General features: G+C 36.9%; 1 protein-coding gene across 1 annotated transcript in view; it reads right to left on the bottom strand.

Moving 5' to 3' along the window:
• LOC122808690 (alpha-2-macroglobulin-like) overlaps positions 1 to 22,982 on the bottom strand; it is a 1,814,690-nt gene that overhangs the window by 1,678,394 nt on the left and 113,314 nt on the right. The window contains exons 3-5 of the mRNA XM_044079678.1: positions 7,045 to 7,213; positions 4,597 to 4,649; positions 2,848 to 2,868 (exon numbers count right to left, since the gene is read on the bottom strand). Coding sequence (XP_043935613.1) covers positions 2,848 to 2,868; positions 4,597 to 4,649; positions 7,045 to 7,213 — 243 coding nt within the window. The remainder of the gene's footprint in view (positions 1 to 2,847; positions 2,869 to 4,596; positions 4,650 to 7,044; positions 7,214 to 22,982) is intronic.

Below are 22,982 nucleotides of genomic sequence, written 5' to 3'. Positions count from 1 at the left end.
TTCTTCTGGTATAGTTATGGGCCCATTTGGGGGTGAGAGGGGGGTGAAGTCTGCACTGAACCTGTTTGCCAGGATGTTGGCTATATCGGCCGGTTCAGTGTATTTTGTGCCATTCTGCATTAAATCCAGGCAGATCTGAGAATAGTCACTTAGATTCTTTACATAGCTAAAGAATGCCTTGTAGTTATCTTTGGAGTCCCTGGCAATTTTTCTTTTGAAGCTAGCCTTGGATGATTTTATGAGGGAACGTAGTTTCTTGCTGATACTGATCAGGGATGTCTTCCCTTCTTGGGATTTTACACTTTTCTAAACTAGTTTCCTCCTTCTATTGTATAGCTTTTTTATGGCAGGGGTTCACCAGACTGGTTTCCTTTTCTTGGAGGAGTGAGTCATGGTTTTGTTTGGGATAGCATGATCCATGCATTCTTATAGGTGCCCGTAGAGTGCATTAGTAAAGGATTTTGCAGCTTGGTCAGTGTTATCCTTTAGCATGGGGGCTTTGAAACTTCCCACCTCAGTCTTAAGTAACGTGAAGTTTGCTTTTGAAAAGTTTTTCACGGTGGTTTCTTTGACAGGGGGTGGTGGCAGAATGTGGATATCCAGACTGATTAGTTTATGGTCAGATCTAACCAGCAAGGGGTTGACCTCAAGTGTGGAACACCGGTAGCCCATGTTGGTGATGACCAGGTCCAATATGTTGTCACCTCTGGTGGGGGTGTTGACCAGTTGATCCAGGGCATTTGAGTTTATAAATTCTAGGAAATATTGGGCTAGGGAGTTTGTACTTGAGTAGTTCTGCCAGTTAATGTTTGGGTAATTGAAATCACCCAATATCAGGGTGTTTGGCAGGACTTTTATGTTTCCCAGTGTTTCCAGGAATGCGGCGTGGGGGTCCTGGGACATCGTGGGTGATCTGTAGCAAGCTATAATTTGAATAGCAGTTTTGCCCATAGTTAGTTGCATGTGGATGATCTCTGAAGCATGGTGCTGTGCCACTAACCTGGAGGTGTGGGTATCCTTGATGAATATGGATACTCCCCCGCCTTTTGTATTTCGGTCCAGGTTTTGTGGCCAAAATGTATGGTATGAGTTGTAGCCTGGTAGTGCTGGGGTGCTCTCTGGAGCCTTAAACCAGGTTTCTGTTACTGCGCATATATCAATTTTCTCCATACTGAGGAGTGCCTCGAGTGCATGCATTTTGAGGTTTAGACTTCTGGCATTGAGTAGCATTACCCTCTGTTTTTTGTTACTTGTGCTATTTACGGTGGTGGGTTTGTCTTTTGAGCCTTGCCTAAAAAAGGCACTATGGGGTTGGAAAGAGCCTTGGCCAGTATTCAAAAGCCTAAGGATGACAGGTGCAAGCCGTCTCTAGTGAAGCAGTGTACTTCTGTATTTACTGTTATATAATTACTTGTTTATAACTTTTGTTATTGTGTAACTTTCTACAATTACTTGTTAATACCTTTTGTTGTTATGGAGCTTTTCTCCTCAGGACTCCATTGAAAACGGGTTCTTCTTGGCCCAATGGACTATCCTGGCAAACAAATAAATAAAAATAAATTACTTAGGTCAGGCAGATTGTAAATATTGTATATAGTTGTTTAACAACATAATACACTATGAGTGATTTAACAATATTTTTTGGAAATAGAAACTACACGAATGAATTTAGAATGTGCTGATTTCACAAAATTGCCATTTTTCATAACAAAGTTACGTGGGCCTTTTATGTTACAGATGCACAGTGATTGAGATATTTTTGTGAAAGATTCTTTATATACAGTATCCTCCTCTGCCATTTACTTACCTTTTTCCAATCCGAAAGTCAAGCCTCTTCAGCTTCTCACGCAGTGGTTGCCAAAGAAGAAGTTTATCTCTTCACCATAAGCCTAAAGTTACACTGACTCAATACGTTTATCATCAGGTGTGAGAGAAAATTACAAGGCTATAGCCACCTTGCTATGTGGGCTTTTCCTGTGCTAAAAATCTTATATATAAAGCACAATGATAGGTAAAGGCTAAGGAGGCATTTTATTCCTATATTCTTTTTTTTTTTTTTTACTTTAACATTTGTTGACAGGGAAAGTCAGAGCCTATTTTCAGCGGAGGCCTGGGGAGAAATGATCCAGACGCATGTTTTTAGAATGTGGGAGGAAACCGGAGTATCTGGAGGAAACCCATGCAAACACAAGGAGAACATGCAAACTCCATACAGAAGGCACCCCAGCCAAGAATCGAACTGGAGAACCTCTTGTTGCGAGGTGACAATGTTAACTGCTGCACCACTGTGTCGCCCATATGTGCAAAAAAATATTATTTTTATTAAACATTCAAAAAGCTAAGGAAACACATTCCTAAATAAAGTATCATGGCATTTCATGCATAGTCAACATGGAAAGCTCTTAGAAAGTTGAACAGCACAGATATGATGTAGGGAGAAAGAGTTATGATTTACTTACCTGTGGCATTTTAAGGATAATTGGGTCAGCTAAAATTGAAATATAGGTGCCCTTTCAGTTTGTATATTCTCAAAAGAAGGATGGATAATTATGCTTTCATAGCTTTGCAAACTATACGGTCTCATACATTTATGTTAGTCAAAGAAAGGGAAGCAAGATAGATAGAATGAATGAAACACTAAGAAAGAAAGGTGGAAAGACAGGAAGGAAGGGAGAGAAACAAAAAAAGGAAATATTAATCCGTTACTGCATCACCACAAAATATTTAAATATCTGCTACAGTCATAGCATCAAATTTCAGGAATATTACAACTTTACTGGTTAAGAATTGGAAGCCATTTACCATATATTTTCAAGTTGCACATTAATTTACTTTGTGTACCCTTACCTGGATGTAAACTGCTGAAATCTGAAAATAATACAGAAAAAAATAAAAAGTAAGTATTAGTGGTTAAGCTTATAAATTTGCAGTATGAAAAAAACATTATTAAAAACACAGTCTAAACTATGGCTGTCAGATTTATTCTTCCTAAACTGCTTGCTAACTTCTTGAATAAAAAGTGCTTTTTGTAGCTCATGTACAAGGATTTTAAAATAAATGGCATGCCTGTTTGTAGTAGCTATCATCCTATTATGTCATGTGAGAATTTCACTATATTATGGTACATTGTGGCACTCAAGACACTGACAGATATCCTGTCACAAGCAAGCACTATAAAATTTACTTGATATGTTAACTTTGTTCATATGCAATAATAATTTAAGAAATAATATTTAATACGGTTAAATTTAAGGTACTTTTTAAATTACATATTAAACATTTCATAGCAGTAATTGTTCAGATATCCTTCTTTAGTAAGTAACTGTACTTACATGAGTAGCCCATTGTGATATTTTTGTTACTCTTTTAAGTAGTCTGATAAGTATTTTGGCTTTTCCCGGTTAGGGGTCACCACAGAGAAACTCCGGTCCACTAATGATTAGCAGTGGAATTTTACAGTGCCAAGTTGCCAACCCAATGCCCAGCCTTCAAAGAAGGCACACCCATTCACGGACGCACCTACCTGCATGTCTTTAAATGTCACTGGACTGTGGGGAGGACATGCAGACTCCACACAGAAGGTGCTGCAGCCAAGAATCAAACGGGAGAACCTCTTGCTGTGAGGCAACAATGCTAACTGCTGCACCTCTGTGGCCCTGGTATCCCCATAACCCACCAAGCATAAGACTAAACAAAGGGGGATTATGGAGACTGGTGCTCTTCCTAAAGCATAGGTCTCAACCTTCTTTATGGAAAATTTGTGACATTATCTCTCAGAATGTGGAACAAATGGGAAAATGTAGATTACTTAGAAACACCTTCTACTGTGAGGTTCACACCATGGATAAAATGTGTGTTTCTATACTTATAAAACAGTTTTTATGCATGTCTATGATTCATTATTTGCCATGGATATTAGTTAAAAAAATTCTTAATAATGACTATGTGACACTGTTTTGATGTAGAACAGAGTGAAATATGGAATTTTTAAGACTCAAAATGAGTAACGTTTCTCATAAAGAGGTACAGTTAAGATATATATACATTCTAAAGTGCAATATATTTTTGATACTCATGTTGCTGTTTTTCAGGATTGTATGGTAGGTTTAAGATAAGAAGAATTTGTATGAGTCATATCAGGCCTTCACAGTGATAGCAAGCACTTGTGAAAGGTAGGGTGGGGGTATTATAATCTACAAATGTCAAGTAAAGCAAAGTATCATTTCTACATAATGGTCCTTTAAGTACAGCTGATCTGCTAAAGCACAGTGCATTCACGCAAGGTCTCTTTCTCAATATAGTTAAGCTTTATGTTATCTGTCAGCAGTGTTATATTAATAGCTATTAGCATGTTTTATTCCGTGTTGCTAATGAAGAACAATTATGTGTGTGTAGCTGCGCATTGGGAAACTTATATATTTTAATAAACTATTCCTGCCAAATTTCTCTCTGTACTTGTGAATTATATGATCACTTGATCCATTACAAATGGTGCATATTTCTGACTCTTATCAGCTTCAACTAAGCTAGGCAGCATTGAAATAAAATAAGATATAATTCATCAGTGGTATACTGGTATATATTAAAATTTCTTACCTCAGATAGATCTGGAATAAAATCTTCATTTAAGGTCACAATCCGAAATTTCACTAGGATTAAAAAAATAGAGTAAAAAAAAAAACAAACAAACCCCCCCTCCCCCAAAAATTTAATAAAGAACATGTTTATTGGTTACAAATTTCAGTTAATTGAGTAGGCTTGATTCTGAACACATTTGTTAGGAGGGAACATTATGTAACTCAAAGCAGAGGTGCCATCCCTTCAACTTAATGTGAGATTTTCTACCTATTTAGGTTCTTTGACAGATAAATTAAAACAGCCTTTTGTTCCTACTGGCTATTTTTTTTTAAATAAATTAACCTTGCATAAATGTTTGCACCTTTTTTGAATATAATAGTATCAAAGAATGGTGGTAGTTTATGGTTGTATTAGAAAAATTACATTTTACAAATTCATAGAAAATACACTAGAGAATCCCGGGCCTGATAAGGCAATCAGAATAATAGAACAGAAAATCCACTGGTGAGCAGAACTCACACAAGATGCATATCTTTATTACTTTTAACTCAAAATTAACTGTAAATACACATACACGTTATTTACAGTTGATTTTGAGTTAAAAGTAATAAAGATCCGTAGTCTGCGCAAGTTTGACTCACTGTTGGATTTTCTATTCTATGTTTTACAAATTATTAGGCCCGTAAGATCATCTACATTAGTATGTGGGAGCAGCCTCTTTGACCTCCTGTCACTGTTAAAAGGCCTGCTGTGATTACAAAAGTTTTATTTCCTTTTTCAGCCAGGCTTTTATTTAAATAGCATAAATCCTCAGTGTCAAATCTGGCTTTTACGATACTGATCGAAAAAAGAAAACATTACGAGTCATTGCTTTTAGAGAATGTTCTGATAACAGAAAAAAAATAAGGAACCCCCTGCACCACCTTAGTAATGAGTGCTAACACTACACTAGTGCTGCCCCTTCCTCCAAACCTAAGCCTATGTGTTAATGCTATTAAAACCTTCCTGTAACACTACCACTATACAAGGCAGACTCAGACACACAAACATTCACAAACACACACAAACAGCATTACATCTATCCCCTAACCTTGCCCTTACCTTAAAATATACAAACTCGCACAAAAACACGCAGCACCCATCCTTCACTGATCCCCAACCATAACTCTGACTCACTCACACACACACACACACACACACACACACACACACACACACACACACACACACACACACACGGTTTTACCACCCAACCCTGCTAACCTGTATCAACATCCAGTATCATTGACGTATCTACTGTTTGACCATTCGTACCTTTAACACTGAATCACACCCCACGTTTGTTGAACAAATGTGCATTTGGTAAAATGCAGGGGAACCATATATATATATATATATATATATATATATATATATATATATATATACATTGATATACACACACACACACACACACACACACACACACACACACACATACACACACAAATCTATATACCTATATGTAGACATATCCAGATATAGATATATGGATGTATGTGTGGTACACACACACACACTAATCTATATACCTATATGTAGACATATCCAGATATAGATATATGGATGTATGTGTGGGTATGTATTTACCATTTGATTCATACATAGACACATATATGCTGAACCATAAATGTAAATATATATATATATATATATATATTTTGTATATATATATATATATATATATATATATATGGATTCCATACATTTGGTCGAATTACACTTAGTCGAAAATTATACCAGGCATTGCACTTCACTAAAAGCTCACTTGACTGAAAGCTCACTTGGTCGAAGTTCATTTGGTCAAAAATGGAATATAGCCCCTGCCCCACTGCAGTGCAACCCTGGAGTGAGAATATTTAATAAGGGGGGTGTGGGGGGCACAGCCCCCACAATGGGGGTGTGGGTGGCGTAGCCCCCTACATAATTTTAATGTATTCACTATTATAAGAAGGTATATCCATTAGAAATGCATTGATATATATATATATATATATATATATATATATATCTTTAGTAAAAACTATTGGCATAATGTGGGGGGCTGTGCTCCCAACACCCCCCATATTTAATATTCTCACTCCAGGGTTGCACTGCAGTGGGGCAGGGGCTATATTCCATTTTCGACCAAATGAACTTCGACCAAGTGAGCTTTCGGTCAAGTGAGCTTTCAGTGAAGTGAAATGCTTGGAATCATTTTTGGCTAAGTGTAATTCGACCAAATGTATGGAATCCATATATATATATATATGTGTGTGTGTGTGTGTGTGTGTGTGTGTGTGTGTGTGTGTGTGTGTGTGTGTGTGTGTGTGTGTGTGTGTGTGTGTGTGTGTCTGTGTGTGAATTTCTTTAGGTAGTTAAGTATTCATTTATTTAAGAAAAACATTGAAATGCTAATGAGATTAAGCTTCTTAAGATAAAATATACCTGTCTGCCCTGGTTTGTAGATTGGCTTGTCTGTCTGAATGAACGTGCTACTTTCATGAGGAGGAAGCAGTAGGAAGACCTTCTTCGCTTTGTGAAATGAGTATGTATTACTCACTCCAAATGCTTCTAGTATGCTTAGTCCTGGCAAAGTTTGTCCTTGAAGCTTGTCCTAGAAATAGTCAATAAAAATGATTAACAATGAAATACATGCACAAATGCCTAATACAATAAAAATGCTAGATGATAAATAGATAACTAGACAGACAGACAGACAGATATGTAAGTTGATAAGCAAGGGAAGGGTAGGTACATCACTAGATAGAAAGGTAGATAGAAATAGATAAATAAGCAGATGGATAAATGAATCATATTGGAACCAAAGCATGTTTAAATCTCAGGTCCTTCTGGACATTACTCTGAAAGCCTACAACTACATTTTGAAAGGAATAATGCATTAGAATATATAAGGTCCTTGCTTAAAATGGAAATGATTACAAAAATGACTGAAAAGGGGATAAATGCTTAACAGTTCATTGATTTCCATTCATGACATTCATTTTATCAAGCATTTCTGAAAGGTAGTATCACCTAAGTCTATGTAGAATTACAAAATTAGTGGGATTGCCTTCTATATGGTCTTCTTCAAGTACATATCATTAAATTTGTCAGGTAAAGAAAAAAATCCATTTTTTTTCTAGAAAAAAGTACTCCCTGACAGGGTGAAAATGGACTCGCTGGATTATGATTTCCTCAGTAAAATATATTAATGTATTATCTTTGCCTACATTCAGTTCACCATTTTATGTGGAATTGTCTTAGCAACATGGAAAAATCATTGCTATTTGCAGGTCGTTTGCCTACAGTGCAAAATAAGTGACTGAATTGTTCAAATGTTTGTTTTTATTATTATTATTATTATTATTATTATTATTATTAATATTATTATTATTATTATTATTATTATTATAATACTTCTAAGCCACTAATACAGATATAAAATACAAAAAGGGAATTTAATATTCTAAGATGTGTTAAGAGGGTAGTATAGATTTAATTTCAGACAGCATGAATTATTTTTATTAACTTTCATATGTTTTCCAATTTTAAGCTATATTAGGTATTTTGTTAATTTTAACCAAAGACAAGTAAAATCAGCCTGGCTATCACTCTGCTTAATCACTCCCGAGTGAAATGCACTATGAGCTTTAAAAGAAGCATACATGTTCTGCCTCTGTAATACATTAAGCATTATTTCACTTATCACTAATTATAAGTGAAATGCACTGTCAGCTTTAAAAGAAGCATACATGTTCTGCCTCTGTAATACATTAAGCATTATTTCACTTATCACTAATTATAAGTGAAATGCACTGTCAGCTTTAAAAGAAGCATACATGTTCTGCCTCTGTAATACATTAAGCATTATTTCACTTATCACTAATTATAAGTGAAATGCACTGTCAGCTTTAAAAGAAGCATACATGTTCTGCCTCTGTAATACATTAAGCATTATTTCACTTATCACTAATTATAAGTGAAATGCACTGTCAACTTTAAAAGAAGCATACATGTTCTGCCTCTGTAATACATTAAGCATTATTTCACTTATCACTAATTATAAGTGAAATGCACTGTCAGCTTTAAAAGAAGCATACATGTTCTGCCTCTGTAATACATTAAGCATTATTTCACTAATCACTAATTATAACACCATAGTCAACAACGTATTAATTTGCAGAATTATAATGTAGGTACTCATCTTTCCTAGAAGAAAACAAATGCCAATATGTTGCTGAATTATCTTACAGGTAGATCAGAACATGCCTGGTAAATGTGAGTAATAAAATTTTTAAAAATGAAATGGCTCCACCCACCCAAAAAGCTGCATTTGTTTCTTTTTTTAACGTATTGTTACTCAGTGGTACATTAGCTTCTATCATAGATGGCTCCCAGAAGATGAACCTAACCTCGGTACAGTTTGATTTTTATGTTTTAGCAAAAACTATTTAAGGAATCAGTGTGCTGATAAGCTGTTTTTTATGTCTCAGATAAAAGTAAGCACACACTGACACTACATTTTTTGCAACAAGTTGTAGGACCTTGGAAAACTAGACAGTCTACTGACTGTTGCGTCATCTTTATATATTGTGCAGAAGCAGTGTTAATGCCTATAAAGGAGTTACTTATTTTTTAATTCTTGCCAGGAGACACTACTGTAAAATGGTCCAGTAGCACTGTGTCATCAAATTGCATTCCTAGGTAATCCTCTCTTAAACAAGATGGTGAGATTTAAGCTGCATCTTATATTGTAAATATTCCAGCCTGGATATCTGACATGCTGGCATCACCAAATCTCTGTCCTCTGCATTTAGTAAAGTCCGTAAAAAAGGTTGTAGAAAGGTACTTAATAAGTGATAGTGTTATCCATTTTCCAACTACTCTTCTTCAGATCTTATTTTCCTTTCAGAAACATTTTATGTCCTCTACAACCATGAGACTGTTACTATATCTACAAAAAACTAAAAAAAAAACTGAAACCAAAGAGGAAACACTTCCACAATGCAATCAAAGCTGCATACATTGCAACAGTCTGTAAACCAAACAAGATGCATCTGGTTTGGTCAGTAAAGAAAGGCAACTGACTTAACAACAATTCTACTGATTCTCTTGCTAATTGTAGCAAACATCAAGAAAGTGATATATATTTTTGACCTTTGACCTTAGATACATGGTTACACCATGATATTTCAATTTCATTAGACTAATCTGACAACTACTCAGGTGAGAGTTTTAATTCACTACTGTGTTCTTTTCAGGGAAGAGAAACTGGAGAATCATTACCTTAAAGACTGTATTAAAACAAACCGGTACCAAAAGAGCCGTGAGTGTGGAAATTTCCAAATACTGTTACCAGCAATTCAGAATTCTACAAAAATCTGTTCATACTTTTTGATGATGTGGGATTTAAAGTAATGGGGCTTTTAATTATAATTTCCATATAATATTTCAGTTTAGTATTGTTTTTTTCTTTTCTTTCTTTTTAGAGGCTGTGGTCACTGCACTAGTCTCTGACCTTGAAATAGGAGGAGCTCTGCCACAAGGCACATCTCTGCAAATGTTTTCACTGAGAATATTGTCTTTTGCAATGTAAGCAAGTTTATCATGTAGAGCCTTGCTGTGTATTAACTTGAGCTAATCAAATGCCTGCCCTGTGCTGGAAGGTGGCTGTTACAGACCACTTATGAAGTTGGACACTACCCTTTCTCTTAACCAATAGAATACACTATTAATGCCAATTACTTCATCTCCCTAGTTACTTGCTGTCTGCTTTCAGTACATTAAAGAAAACATGTTCTACTTTGTGCCTTCTTGTTGGTTGCTCTGTACTGACCATGAATTGATTGCTGTCTACAACACTTGGCCATTCTCTCTCCCATACTGCTTTGCACTATATCTTCTTCTACTTAACCCCCCCCCAAACTGTACCTGTATATCATTTGTTTAATCCCTGCAGTCTTCTCTCATATACTACACTCAGATTAGTATTCACCTGTTCTCCTCTATATCTCTCAACCTTCCCTATATCTCTCTATACTACTTATATCCCTCTGTCCTCAATCTTACATTCATACACAAATAAATCGGTACATTTTTCTTACTACCCTTCCTTACCATACTTATTCTGTGCTGTTAGCAGACTCCTCACCATATAAAGTCATCCTTATTCATATCAATATTTCCATATACCTATTACTCCCTATACCTACGTATTGATCCTACCTATCAATCCCTATACCTATCTATTAATCCTACCTATCAATCCCTATACCTACCTCTTGATCCTACCTATCAATCCCTATACCTATCTATTACTCCTACCTGTCAATCTCTATACCTACCTCTTAATCCTACCTATCAATCCCTATACCTATGTATTAATCCTACCTATCAATCTCTATACCTATTAATCTTACCTATCAATCCCTATACCTACCTATTAATCCTACTTATCAATCCCTCTACCAACCTATCAATCCTATGTATCATATTTCTCTACGTTACTTCTCCTATTAATTTCTACTACCTATAACTGCATCCATCCAGATTACTTTCAACACACTCTCACCTATCCATGCCATGACTTCTTCTGTCACTAGCATTTCAAACTTATACTCACAATCTCCACCAATTATAACAAGTCTACCCTTCACTGTTACTTAGCTACACCTGCCACACAATAATCCAATGATAACACTACAACATATTTCTGTAATATCTCTTCCACCTGATTCGACATTAACTAAATAAGCACCCTGAAATACAAGCTCCACGGGAGGTTTCTGTCCTCCCTGAGCTCATCTTAGAACACCTGCATGACTCTTTGCCAGGTGTACCTCCCCAGTCAGACTCCCCACCTGACACTGTCCCCACCAGTATCCAAAAATGTCTGTAAACTCAGGCCCAAACTTAAGTGGCTCTTCAATAACCAGATTGCTAACTGGGCAATAATACTGGGAGTGGATATACATCACAATCCTGGACCCACTCATCTAACCCTAGACCCCACCAAACCAGCCCACCCACATCCCAGAACAGCAAATGCTACCTCTCCAACCACCTAGAACTTAAAATACTACACAGTAACTTAGAAAGTCTCTATAACAAAATCACAGACGGTCATGCCTGTATAGCCAACTACACCCCTGGTCTCTTCAGAACCAGAGAATCTTGATGGAGAAATCCTCTCACCATATTATAATATACTCAGATCTAGATACAACCAACAAAAAAGTAAGCAGAGTTGCTATTTTTCTATATAAATATTTCAGACCTCACCACTAACTATGACATTATACTCACTTTCAACAATGCCGAACTTCTCATCTCACTCCTCAAACTGAACACTCATAAATCTCTAGCCATCACAGGTCTGTACATGTTACCTGGTAACAACATTCCCATCCCAGAAGAGATCTGCTCCTGGATCTTAGTCAACAATAGACTGGAAACCATCTTGCTAGGAGAACTTAACATAGACTGGAAAAATATAGCTCTAGAAAACCCAACAAGTTCAATTTAGTTGTACTGCTCATCTCAGTTGATCAAGACTTCAACTATAATTAATAAGGCCACATCTAAAGAAGCCATCCTAGACTGTATAAGAGCAACCACCCCAAACAATGTTGGCACAAGTGGGACTCCACTTGATAGCCTAAGAAAACACTAACTAATCTACATAACTGGATACCCCAACATCCCCACAAGTTCTTAACTATATCTCAGTCAGAAACATCATGAACTTCAATAAAGAAACTTTTACTTCCAGGTTGCTCCAGATCAAACGGGTTCAGTTAAACCTCTTCCATTGTTGAAGCAGTAGACAGATTTAATAGAATATTTCTACATTTTTTTGGCATTGCAAGCATCATTAAGAAACAAGAGAGTTAAAACAAACCAGTCCTTTGGTTAACTAATGCAACTTACAGATAAAGCCTCGAAGTCATGGCTACAAACCAGTCTCAAACATCCCTGGAACAATATTAGTAGTTGTGGAGCCACAGAAAGCAATGCATAAAACAGGACAAAAAGTTTATTGAAACAGTACCAAAAATTCATTATCACACATTCCAAAAAACCTCTGGAGATCAACAGACACATTATTCAATACTTGAAAATCAACCCAAACTAGCCCATCCCCAACCAATAACTCCCAAAGTATTGTTTCACAGCTTAACTCACATTTTATAAATACAATAATCTCCCTCTTACAAATCAAAACTACTACAAAGCCTGCCATCCCACTCCAGTTACTGAAGCCACAACAGAACTTTACACTCACTCCAGTGCTAACATTTACAATTAAAATATATGTTTGCACCTGTAAGACAACAACCACTGCTGCAGACCAACTTCACTCTGAATACCTCAGACTCACTGGAATAAACTTGCATATCCTGTATTGGTTATAATAAACTACTCAATCCATGAAAAATATGGCCCCACCTTAGGGAGAAAATCCTATATAATACCCATCCCTAAAGTCAGCTCATCAACTGAGCTCACAAACTATAGATCAATTACCCTTATCAAACATTTTGGAAAAAAATTCAAAAACAAACCCCTTTGGGGGAATACTAGTAAAAATGATATAACAAGAAAAAGAAACTGTTTAATGCATATAACAGGACTCATTCTGTTCACCTAAGGAGCACACTTAAGCAAACTAACAACAAGCTTAAGGGAACCATTACGAAGATCAAAGCTCAGTATGAACTTACAATAGCCACTAAAATAAAAAATAACTACAAATCATTCTATTTCTAAGTGAGGAATTTAAGAACTAATACCCGACAATGATTGCAGCTAGTCCACAATAATATCACACTCTCTGACCCAATGGCAATAGCTAATATCCTAGCTAACAAATCTAGTGCACATTTTACTTCACCCATAGTTAGAGGTATTCCAAAAGTTCCACAATCACAGACACCCCCTGTAATTACTATGGAACAAATTCTCACAACCCTCTCAAAAACTAAGAATAGTAAATCCATGAGGCTTGATAATGTACCAGGCTGCCTAATTATCAGTGCCAAATATGGCCTTTCAGAACTCTTCGTCAGTGTAATCATCTCCACTGGTTACATTCCCGATGTCTGGAAAATAGCCATTGTAATGTTGTTACATAAAGGTGCCTCAACCATGGACCCTGGTAACTATAAACCCATTATTCCCACTAGTTTCACATGTAAAGTTATGGAGCACATCATCCTAAGACCTTATTAATCTGGACATTGAAAATGTCTTATTCCTGGACTCTCATCAGTTCAGCTTTGTCAAAGATAGGTCCTGCCTCTTTAACTTCATTAATTTATTTGAAAAAAATAACCAAAACAGTAGATCACTGTTATGCAATAGATACAGCATATCCAGACCTGGCCAAGGCCCATACCTCTCAACCTGGAAACATCAAAAATCTGGACAAGTCCTATGAAAAATAGGTACAAATCTGTACGCTGATTAACATACAATTTGCATACATAATTATGTAACCCCACCCACTCCAATGGAATTGTGGGATACCCAGTTTCAAATGCAAACTGAAGAACAGACAGCTAAAATATGGCACCAGAGTCCCCTTCCAGCCATTCAAGTGTCCCATTACCTAGCTATTCCGTCCCATTTACCATAAACACTAATGTGCATACTGCTTTACTTCTACAATGATTATTTGGATTTTATTTTTACATTTTATAGCACAATGCACAAACACTACAGACATCTGCTAAACAAAGCAATACTGTCTCACAATGAAAATAGACTTAGCATTAAAACTTCTCTCATTCATTGAAACAGCACTGAAACCCACACCACATCCAAAGAAAATGCATTCTGGCCACAGTGGGCCAGTGGTGGATAAAGATTACCTTTGAGCTGTTTTTAAATCATAGGCCCCTTGCACAGAAAACAAGAAACATGCATGTGTTCTTTGATACACCTTCCTGACTTTATTAAATTATATTCCTTGTATAATACAGCACACTTGCTAGACTTGAAGCACATTTTAAATTTATTGTTTGAACATTTTTCCAGTAGGCAATGAAACAAAATGCATGAACCAATAATGACAAAACTGCCCAATTCAGAACATTTCCATCAAAAAAGTCTACTTCCACACACACACACATTTAGTAGTCAGAATTAAAATTACAATTCTAAATTATCACACATGCCCAAATTCTTGAACAGATGAAGAGCAGAACTTTGCAGTATGTTTTTTTGCATAATTTTTACTATTGAGTTTACCTTAATTCTTTCCTCCTCTTTGCTTCTATTTCTTTCATTTTTGCAGTCAAATCCTTTGCATAGTTGGTATGCTGCTATTGTCTGTAAATCAAGTGGAATATAAACCCATTCATTCTTTGTTTGTTTGTGCTGTCTTCTGGCACTTTATTAATTTTAATGATTGAGGTCAATAGCAGCAGCTGTGTCTTCCTAGTAAAGCTTTTATGCTGAAAACCATCTTTTTAAATTGTGTGATGGTGTCAGTATAAATTCTCAACTATCGAGACGCCAAGGAGCCAAAACTGCAAACACTAATGACCTAGGTAATCTTCAAAAGATGGAAGGGAAAATTTTAATTGCAAATATTTCTCAAAGCTAGGCAAGTGCACCAAGTACTAGAGAGGGGGTATAATGTAACAGCTAAAAAGTAAGTTTTATTTTGTTTGCAGTTCTTCAAAACTGAAACTAAAACAGGAGGATAAAACCAGCGCCATCCTCTCCAGACAAAGTTCGATAAACACCATACAAGCAAAAAGGTGCTGATCAGGCTTAGGAAAAAAAACACAAACCGAAGCCTTCGGTAAGGAGTCCATTTATTACACCAAATACAGAAGAACATACACAGCTGAAGTGTTAAGTTTTATTTTGTTGGCACTTCAGAATTGGCTATCTCATTTTGGGCCTCATTGTCTGTATAACTCAATATCTGTGAATGCAGCAAGCACATTATCCAACCTTACCCAAGATAACATACTCCAAACATAATGCCACAGTGGGTGACAGTGCGGGGGGGTTATAAAGTAACTTACAACCAACTAACTGCTGAGGATGGAGGAATGCCCAACCTGCTGGAGAATGACTAAACTGTAGCAGCTCCAGACGGTTGAACAAGCTTGTGGGAAATAGTATTAGAGGGTTTTCCATCATCCAGCAAGCTGTGTGGCCCTCCATTCATACAAAATTTAGTTACAGACCAATAAATCAATTCATCATGCTGTCTGGAACAGCACAGGAAAGCAGCTGACACTGACTGTTAACACACATTTCGATTAAACAATTAAAGCAGTAATCTGCGGTCAGTTTAATAATACCAAATACCATGCCGGCACAAAAAAAAAATAGGAACTGGAAGTCTGGAACAAAGAAAATAATCATGGACCAAGGGCCAAGATAAGGTGCAGAGCAAGAGAGTATGCATTAACGGTTAACGTGCATGCCAGAAAACAAAATGTCACAGTGTTTTAAAACTTTTATGTACATTTGCAATCCTGCTGTCATTACTAGCTCAGCCTACATTGTTTTCTTAACTTGTCGATTCGCCAGTCTATTGGTTTCATTAAAAAAAATGTGAACTCCTCAAGTGCGCGAACACAAAAAAGGCAACACTGACCATTAACAGTACACACATTCCGATTAAACAATTAAAGTGGTAACCTGCAGCCAGTTTAATAATAACAATACTATGCCGGCACAAAAAAAAAAGAAAAAATGGGAACTGGAACACATAAAATAATCATGGAGCAAGGGCCAAGATCAGGTGCAGAGCAAGAAAGTATGCATTAACAGTTAATGTGCAAGTTCCGAACACATTTCAAAGAAAAACTAGCTTACTTACACACCTTAAGCTCCACATAAAATGACAGGCTCCACGACGAAAGCAGCAGCAGCATAACTTCCTTTCAGGCTTTTCAGCCCAGCAGCATTTGAACAAAAGCCTGCTTGAACAGTCCAGCCGGAAATGTGAGCAGAGCTCATTTCCGATAGGCTGGTAGTACCGACAGTGCTGATGTCATCGCGCGCGTGATGACTTCAGCAAAATTGCGCGAAATGTAAAAATAAATTGGAAATAAATCGGAAATGATGGGTGTCACTCGGGAATCATGGCACCCCATCATTTGGACCCCAAAACTCGGTAAAAAACGAGTAATTCGGGATGGTTGGGAGGTATGCCAAGGCCTATGACACTATTCCCCATGCAGGCATTATTGTGAGACTTGTAAATCTGAATATAAATCATTATATTTTGCAGTGGGTAGCTAACTGGTTATCTGACAGTGCCCATGTGGTTAGAGTTGAGGTGCCACTTCTAAAACCAAAAAAGTTCCTAGTGGTGTACCACAGGGCTCAGATTTGGGCCCTCTCCTATTTAGCAAATACTTCTCAGACATTCAGACCAGCACTTTTGGCCTATGGTTAACTAACTTTGCAGACGACTGTAAATTGGGTGTTGTTATTCAAACTTCAACTTACTCATAATTGCTCCAGCATATGTTAGACCATGTTAACAATTGGAGCAAGGACAGGGATCTAAATGTTAAAAAATGTAGCATATTTCATTTTGGTAAACAAACAATTTAATTTACCATATTGGTGATGATTACCTCAAATCAGGCACTGTTGTAAGGTATTTACATACTGTTATTGATAATTCCTTATCATTTGATCAGCATGTCCCCACAGTTGTTCAGAAAGCCTTTTATCTGGCTCCTGTAATTTCCAAAGGGATCTCCACTAGATCCAAAGAAGACGTATTTCCTCTTTACACATATCTTTTCAGATCCATTATTGAATATAATGCACACTCTGGCATGTATTTGTCTAAACATATCACATAATGTGAGAGACCTCAGAGATTCTTTACTAAAAAGATGGAGTGGTCTCAAAAACCTTAGTTATGAGAGATTGACAGCTCTTTCCCTGTACTCATTCTGTAACAGACTCCTCCTGGGGATCTTTGCCTAGCCTTTCAAGCAACAAAAGATCCACCCCTTTTTGACCTCCTATTCCTTTGCAGAACTAATGGTACTTCAAACATTCTGTTAAAGAAACTAAACCTTCATCAGCAGATAAATAAGACACATTGGCATGAAAGATTCATGTCCCAACACATTTCTCAGTTCTGGAATAAAATTCTACAAAGCATCAAGCAGATTATCCATTTTGCCACCTTCAAGATCAACATAGATAATTGGATGGGCAACCTCAAATTCTCCTCCAGTCTATATTGTCCTGAACTCCTTGAAACTAGAGGTAAGTTGCAAATAGAGTTTTTTGGCTAGGCTTTAAATGGTCTGCAGACAGATTGCCTTGTACTTACCTAACCCATGATCCTATATATTGACTCTCAAATTACTACATATATTATTTCTTATAACCTTCTCTCATCCTCACAACATAGTTTCAAATACATAGTACAACCACTACCCTTCTATGATACAGATATATAATAAAACCAAATAGAAATACAGGTCTTCTAAGCTTAGCCCTATTTCTGGATCTATCCATGACATTTGACACAGTCAAGTCATCACATTCACCTATCTACATTCTTTTCCTAGGGGCTGTTACCCTGCTCACTTAACTGATTTATTAGTTACCTCACTAATATGTTCCAAGCAGTGAAATGGCATAACCCCCCCCCCCTCTTTTCTTCATATGTCCATCAAAGTCCCACAAGGCTTCATTTTAGAACTACTATTGTATAATTTATTTTTCAATGACCTATACACAGCAAACAAAGAGGCCACCATAATATGATACACTGATGACTCCACTCTAATATATGCTGCTAGGACACTACCCAACACTTATCCAGAAATTATTCTCCTCTATAGAAGCTTGGCTTGATAACTCACAACTTTTCCTGAATCAAAAAAAAAAAAAAACTACTGCTATTCACTCCTAACTCTCTCTCCTCTCAAAAATACTTTTAATATACTGTCATCCAACAAGAACAATAAAGAACAGGTATCCCACACCAAACTACTAGGTATGACTATAGACAACCACCTGAAATTTGATTTCCAGCATCAACAAACCATGAAGAAGACACCAAAAATGTAAGTTTCCTTGACAGAGTAACGCACTACCTTATTGACTTGGCTTGGCAAAACATGGCCAGTTCTTTTCTACTCCCTACATTATTATATGCCTCTCCTATTCTAACCAATCTCAACTCCTCTCTGTTAGCCAAACTAGAACAATGCTACAGATGCAAAGTACAATGCAAAGTAGCCACATTCTCAACCAACCAACAAAATAGACCACGTCACTGCCTCTCTCTAAAACAACTAAACTGGCTTGAACTTAATCATTTGCTATTGTTCTCATAATTAATTACAGCCTTCAAACCACTGTTCAACCCCTAATCAAATTGGGTCATAGCTATAGTCCACAAGAAAGTACACCCAATCACATAGATATAAAAGCTGAAGTTTTACTGTAGAAAAGGAAGTTAAGTGCTTTAGCCCCATGCAAAATAAGGTCTTCATCAGAACTTCCTACACAGACAATCAAATTTAAATAGTAATTAAAAATGAGCATGTGACAACTCTAAACCAATCACATTCAATTAATTGATCATTGTCCCTTTTAGCAAAGAACATTAAAATGATCAATATTTAAAAACATATGACAAATAAAAAATAATGTAATATTATTAAATATTAAACTTAATCAAACTGATATTGAAATATTGAATGTTATATTATCTTATAATTTAGCAGCATGGAATTGAAGTACACTTCATAAAGGCACATTGCCATTTAATCCTGGGAATACCCAAGCATTTAGCCTGATTTGCCATAAAAGTTTCTTATATTCTAATCTATACTGCCAGGGATCACCCCTGAGGTTTAATAAAACATGTTCCAAAATAAAAAAAGTAAAACCTGATATTCTGTGTACATTTTTTTTATGTTTATAAAGTGTGATATTCCCATTTTTATTATTAATATCATAATAATCATATATTCTTTTTCTAAACAGCCCTCTCCAAAGCCAAAAACACAGCATCAATGGGACCGAATGGTGCCCCAGGCTGCGTCCTACACAAGGCTCAAAGACGAACTAACCCCTCACCTAAACACACTGTTCATACTCAGCCTCTCCACAGGCTACGTACCAATAGAGTGGCACACAGCAATGGTTATTCCACTCCATAAAGGTGGAGCCACAACAGACCCCAAGAACTATCACCCTATAAGCCTGACTAGCTTGGTCTGCAAGGTTATGGAGCGCATCATCATGGAACTCATTAACAAAGACATTGGGAACCTCCAAACTCTGGACCCTACCCAGTTCAGCTTTGTTAAGGGCAGATCATGCTTCCTAAACCTGGTGGACTTCTTTGAGACAGTTACCAAGGCTACAGATGAGGGAAAGGTGGTACACACAGCCTACCTATTCCTCGCAAAGGCCTTCAACACCATTCCCCATTCTGGTATTATAGACAAGCTCACCAGCCTGAACATAAACCCCTATGTCACAAGATGGGTTGCCAATTGGCTCACGGACAGAACCCACATGGTGAGAGTTGCAGGACCTAGGTCTGACTCTAAACCGGTTACAAGTGGCATTCCCCAGGGCTCAGTCCTAGGACCCCTCCTGTTTGGCGTATACTTCTCAGAGGTACAGGCAAGCACAAGAGGACTGCGGCTGACCAAGTTCACAGATGACTGCAAACTAGGGGCTATAATTGATTCTCTTGCTGACACAGACATTCTCCAAAAGGGTCTCACTGAGGCGGATACCTGGTGTCAAACTCATGGCCTCAAGCTAAATGCCAAAAAGTGCATAGTCATCCCCTTTGGAAAAAAACAAAGTATCCACAAACTACCACATAGGTGGTAGTCCCCTAAATACGGAAAACGTAATAAGGGATCTGGGGACCCAAGTAGATATTAATCTCTCCTTTGATAATCACATTGTCAAAGTGGTTAGAAAACCCTTCTATGTGGCCCACCTAATCACAAAAGGGTTTGCATATAGATCAAAAGAGGTCATTGTGTCCCTCTACTCATCACTCATCAGACCCATCATAGAGTACAATGCCCTCTTTGGGATGTACCTTACAAGACACCTGCAACAGCTGGAAAGACCACAGAAGTACTTCACCAAGAGGATCACTGACCTCAAACAGATGCCCTATGTAGCTCGACTGAAGAAACACCAGTGGTTCACGGTTGCATACCGCCTGCTCAGAGGTGATCTCTGCCTGACATACAAGGCCATGTCCAACTCAGAATTGATGGACATGCTCCACCTAAAGAAGACCTTATTCCCTCAAGCCACACCCTCTAGGGATCTAATCCTCACCACAACAATAAATAGGACGTGCTGGAGGGATAGATTCCTGTCCCAGAGACTTCCCATGCTTGGAACAAGATTCCAATCTACATTAGGCAGAGCTCCTCTCTAACACTCCTCAGGAGGAATCTTGATGAGAGGATGGGAAACAGAAAGTTTACCCCGGGGATCACTTCAGTGGCTATGCTGGACAGAGGCACAGGGAACTAATCTAAGGAGGTGGCAAAAGCCAACACATTCTGGCTAGGCTTATAAATGCCTTCAGGCAGATAGCCTAGTACCTACCTATGAACCTATGAACCTAAATGCATGTTCAGTCTTACCTACTTAAAATGCATGGCAGGGATCACAAAAGCTATATATACCACTTCTTAGAAATGCAATCACAACTATAACTCAATTTAACTTCATAGTTGACTGTCTTTAGTCATAACTCTTGACCCACATGTAAGCCACAAAAGCAACATTTCTTAAGACCCTCAGGTTTCATATTTTGTAAAAAATATTCAGTACTACGCTTCACCAATTCTAATTTTTCTTTAAGGTTGTGGTGCCTTTTATAGACAAAACAAGGCCATTCACCAAGACATTTACTTAACACATTTTCAACCTGGATATCATTCCAGTGATTTTTTATAAGCTGCCTAATAGTTGTAGTCTCATTCCAAATTTTAATAACATAGTGTTCTCATAGGAAGTATTAGAATCAGACACATTGGTTTTCTTGACAACATAACTTCCTTTACCTAACAAAGGAGGGAAGCAATCAGTCCTTTTGCTCAACCCTTTCATGAGGACTTCCATTCCAGAAAAATATCATCCAAAAATTTTAAAAAAGGTCACTGTATGCTGCATGAAAGTTGACTTGAATACAAAATTCTGCTCTCAGTACGATAAAATTATATTAGTGTATAAGGGAGCACAAGCAATAACCATAGCTATACCAGTTACCTGCTTAAAATAGTCACCCTCAAAACTGACAGAGTTGTTAGTCAACACAACCTCCATCAATTCACATAAAAAGTGAATTTTGTTGTTTGTCAAAAATTCACATAAAAGCAAAAATTCCTTAAACCAACCCATGCCAAGCACTTGGGGAATACAGAAAAATAAATTTATAGAACCCACTATGTCACAAAACCATTTTGGATTAAAAATTCTGTTTAATATTAATAAGGAAATCCCATGAGTCTTTAAGAACATAAACAAACTTATTAAAAAACTTAATTTAATTTTCCATCCACATATAAAGCAAGGGAGTGAGTTTTCAAACCACCTGCAGCCACAGTGGGGAGGAGCAGTGGATCAGATGGATTTTTGTGAACTTTAGGAATACCAAATAGTAACTGAATAAGAGGGTGTTCAACTAATAAATATTTATATAACCTATGGTCAATAATCCCTTGAATAAACAAATTATTTAAATAAAAATCAATTTGACAATAACCAATATTGACCACATTTTCAGCATCCTATCATTCTGTGAAACGGTGCTAAGTATAGCAAACATCTTCATAGAATAATCAATAGTATCCATCAATACTGTACTGCATCCCTTATCTGGTTTCATAATTCTAACTTATTTATTATTCAGCAACTCATACAACAACTGTCTCTCATAACTGACATCTTTGTACATAAAAATAACTTTTTTCTGCTGAAAAAAACTCCTCACTTTGTTTTCACATAATTTTTCAAATAACAAAGTAAGGTGAAAGGGTGGATTAAAAATGCTTGTTCTAACAAAATTAAGTGAAGCTGATACATTGTGAGTTTGATCTTGATACAATACTTTAAAATTTAGATTCTTAATGAATAACTTTAGTTCAATAATAACTTCAGCCAAGTCCATTTTAACACTTGGAACAAAAGCAAAGCCCCTGCTAAAGAGCTCAAAGTATCTAGAATCTATTTCAACATCACTAAAATTAAAAAATATAAGAACCTTTATATTCATGTAAAAAAGATGTTCCTATATTAAGCAAATAATAAGCTCCTTTGCTGGGGGAGGGGGGGGGCTCAAAGCCTCATCGTTATATGATACAGTTGAGGGATTAATAAAATCC

The sequence above is a fragment of the Protopterus annectens genome, chromosome 8.part0, assembly GCF_019279795.1.
Source record: "Protopterus annectens isolate FY-2018-M chromosome 8.part0, PAN1.0, whole genome shotgun sequence".
NCBI classification, from domain to species: domain Eukaryota; kingdom Metazoa; phylum Chordata; order Ceratodontiformes; family Protopteridae; genus Protopterus; species Protopterus annectens.
Note: the sequence above shows the minus strand (reverse complement) of the source record. Positions and strands in the feature narration are given on the sequence as shown.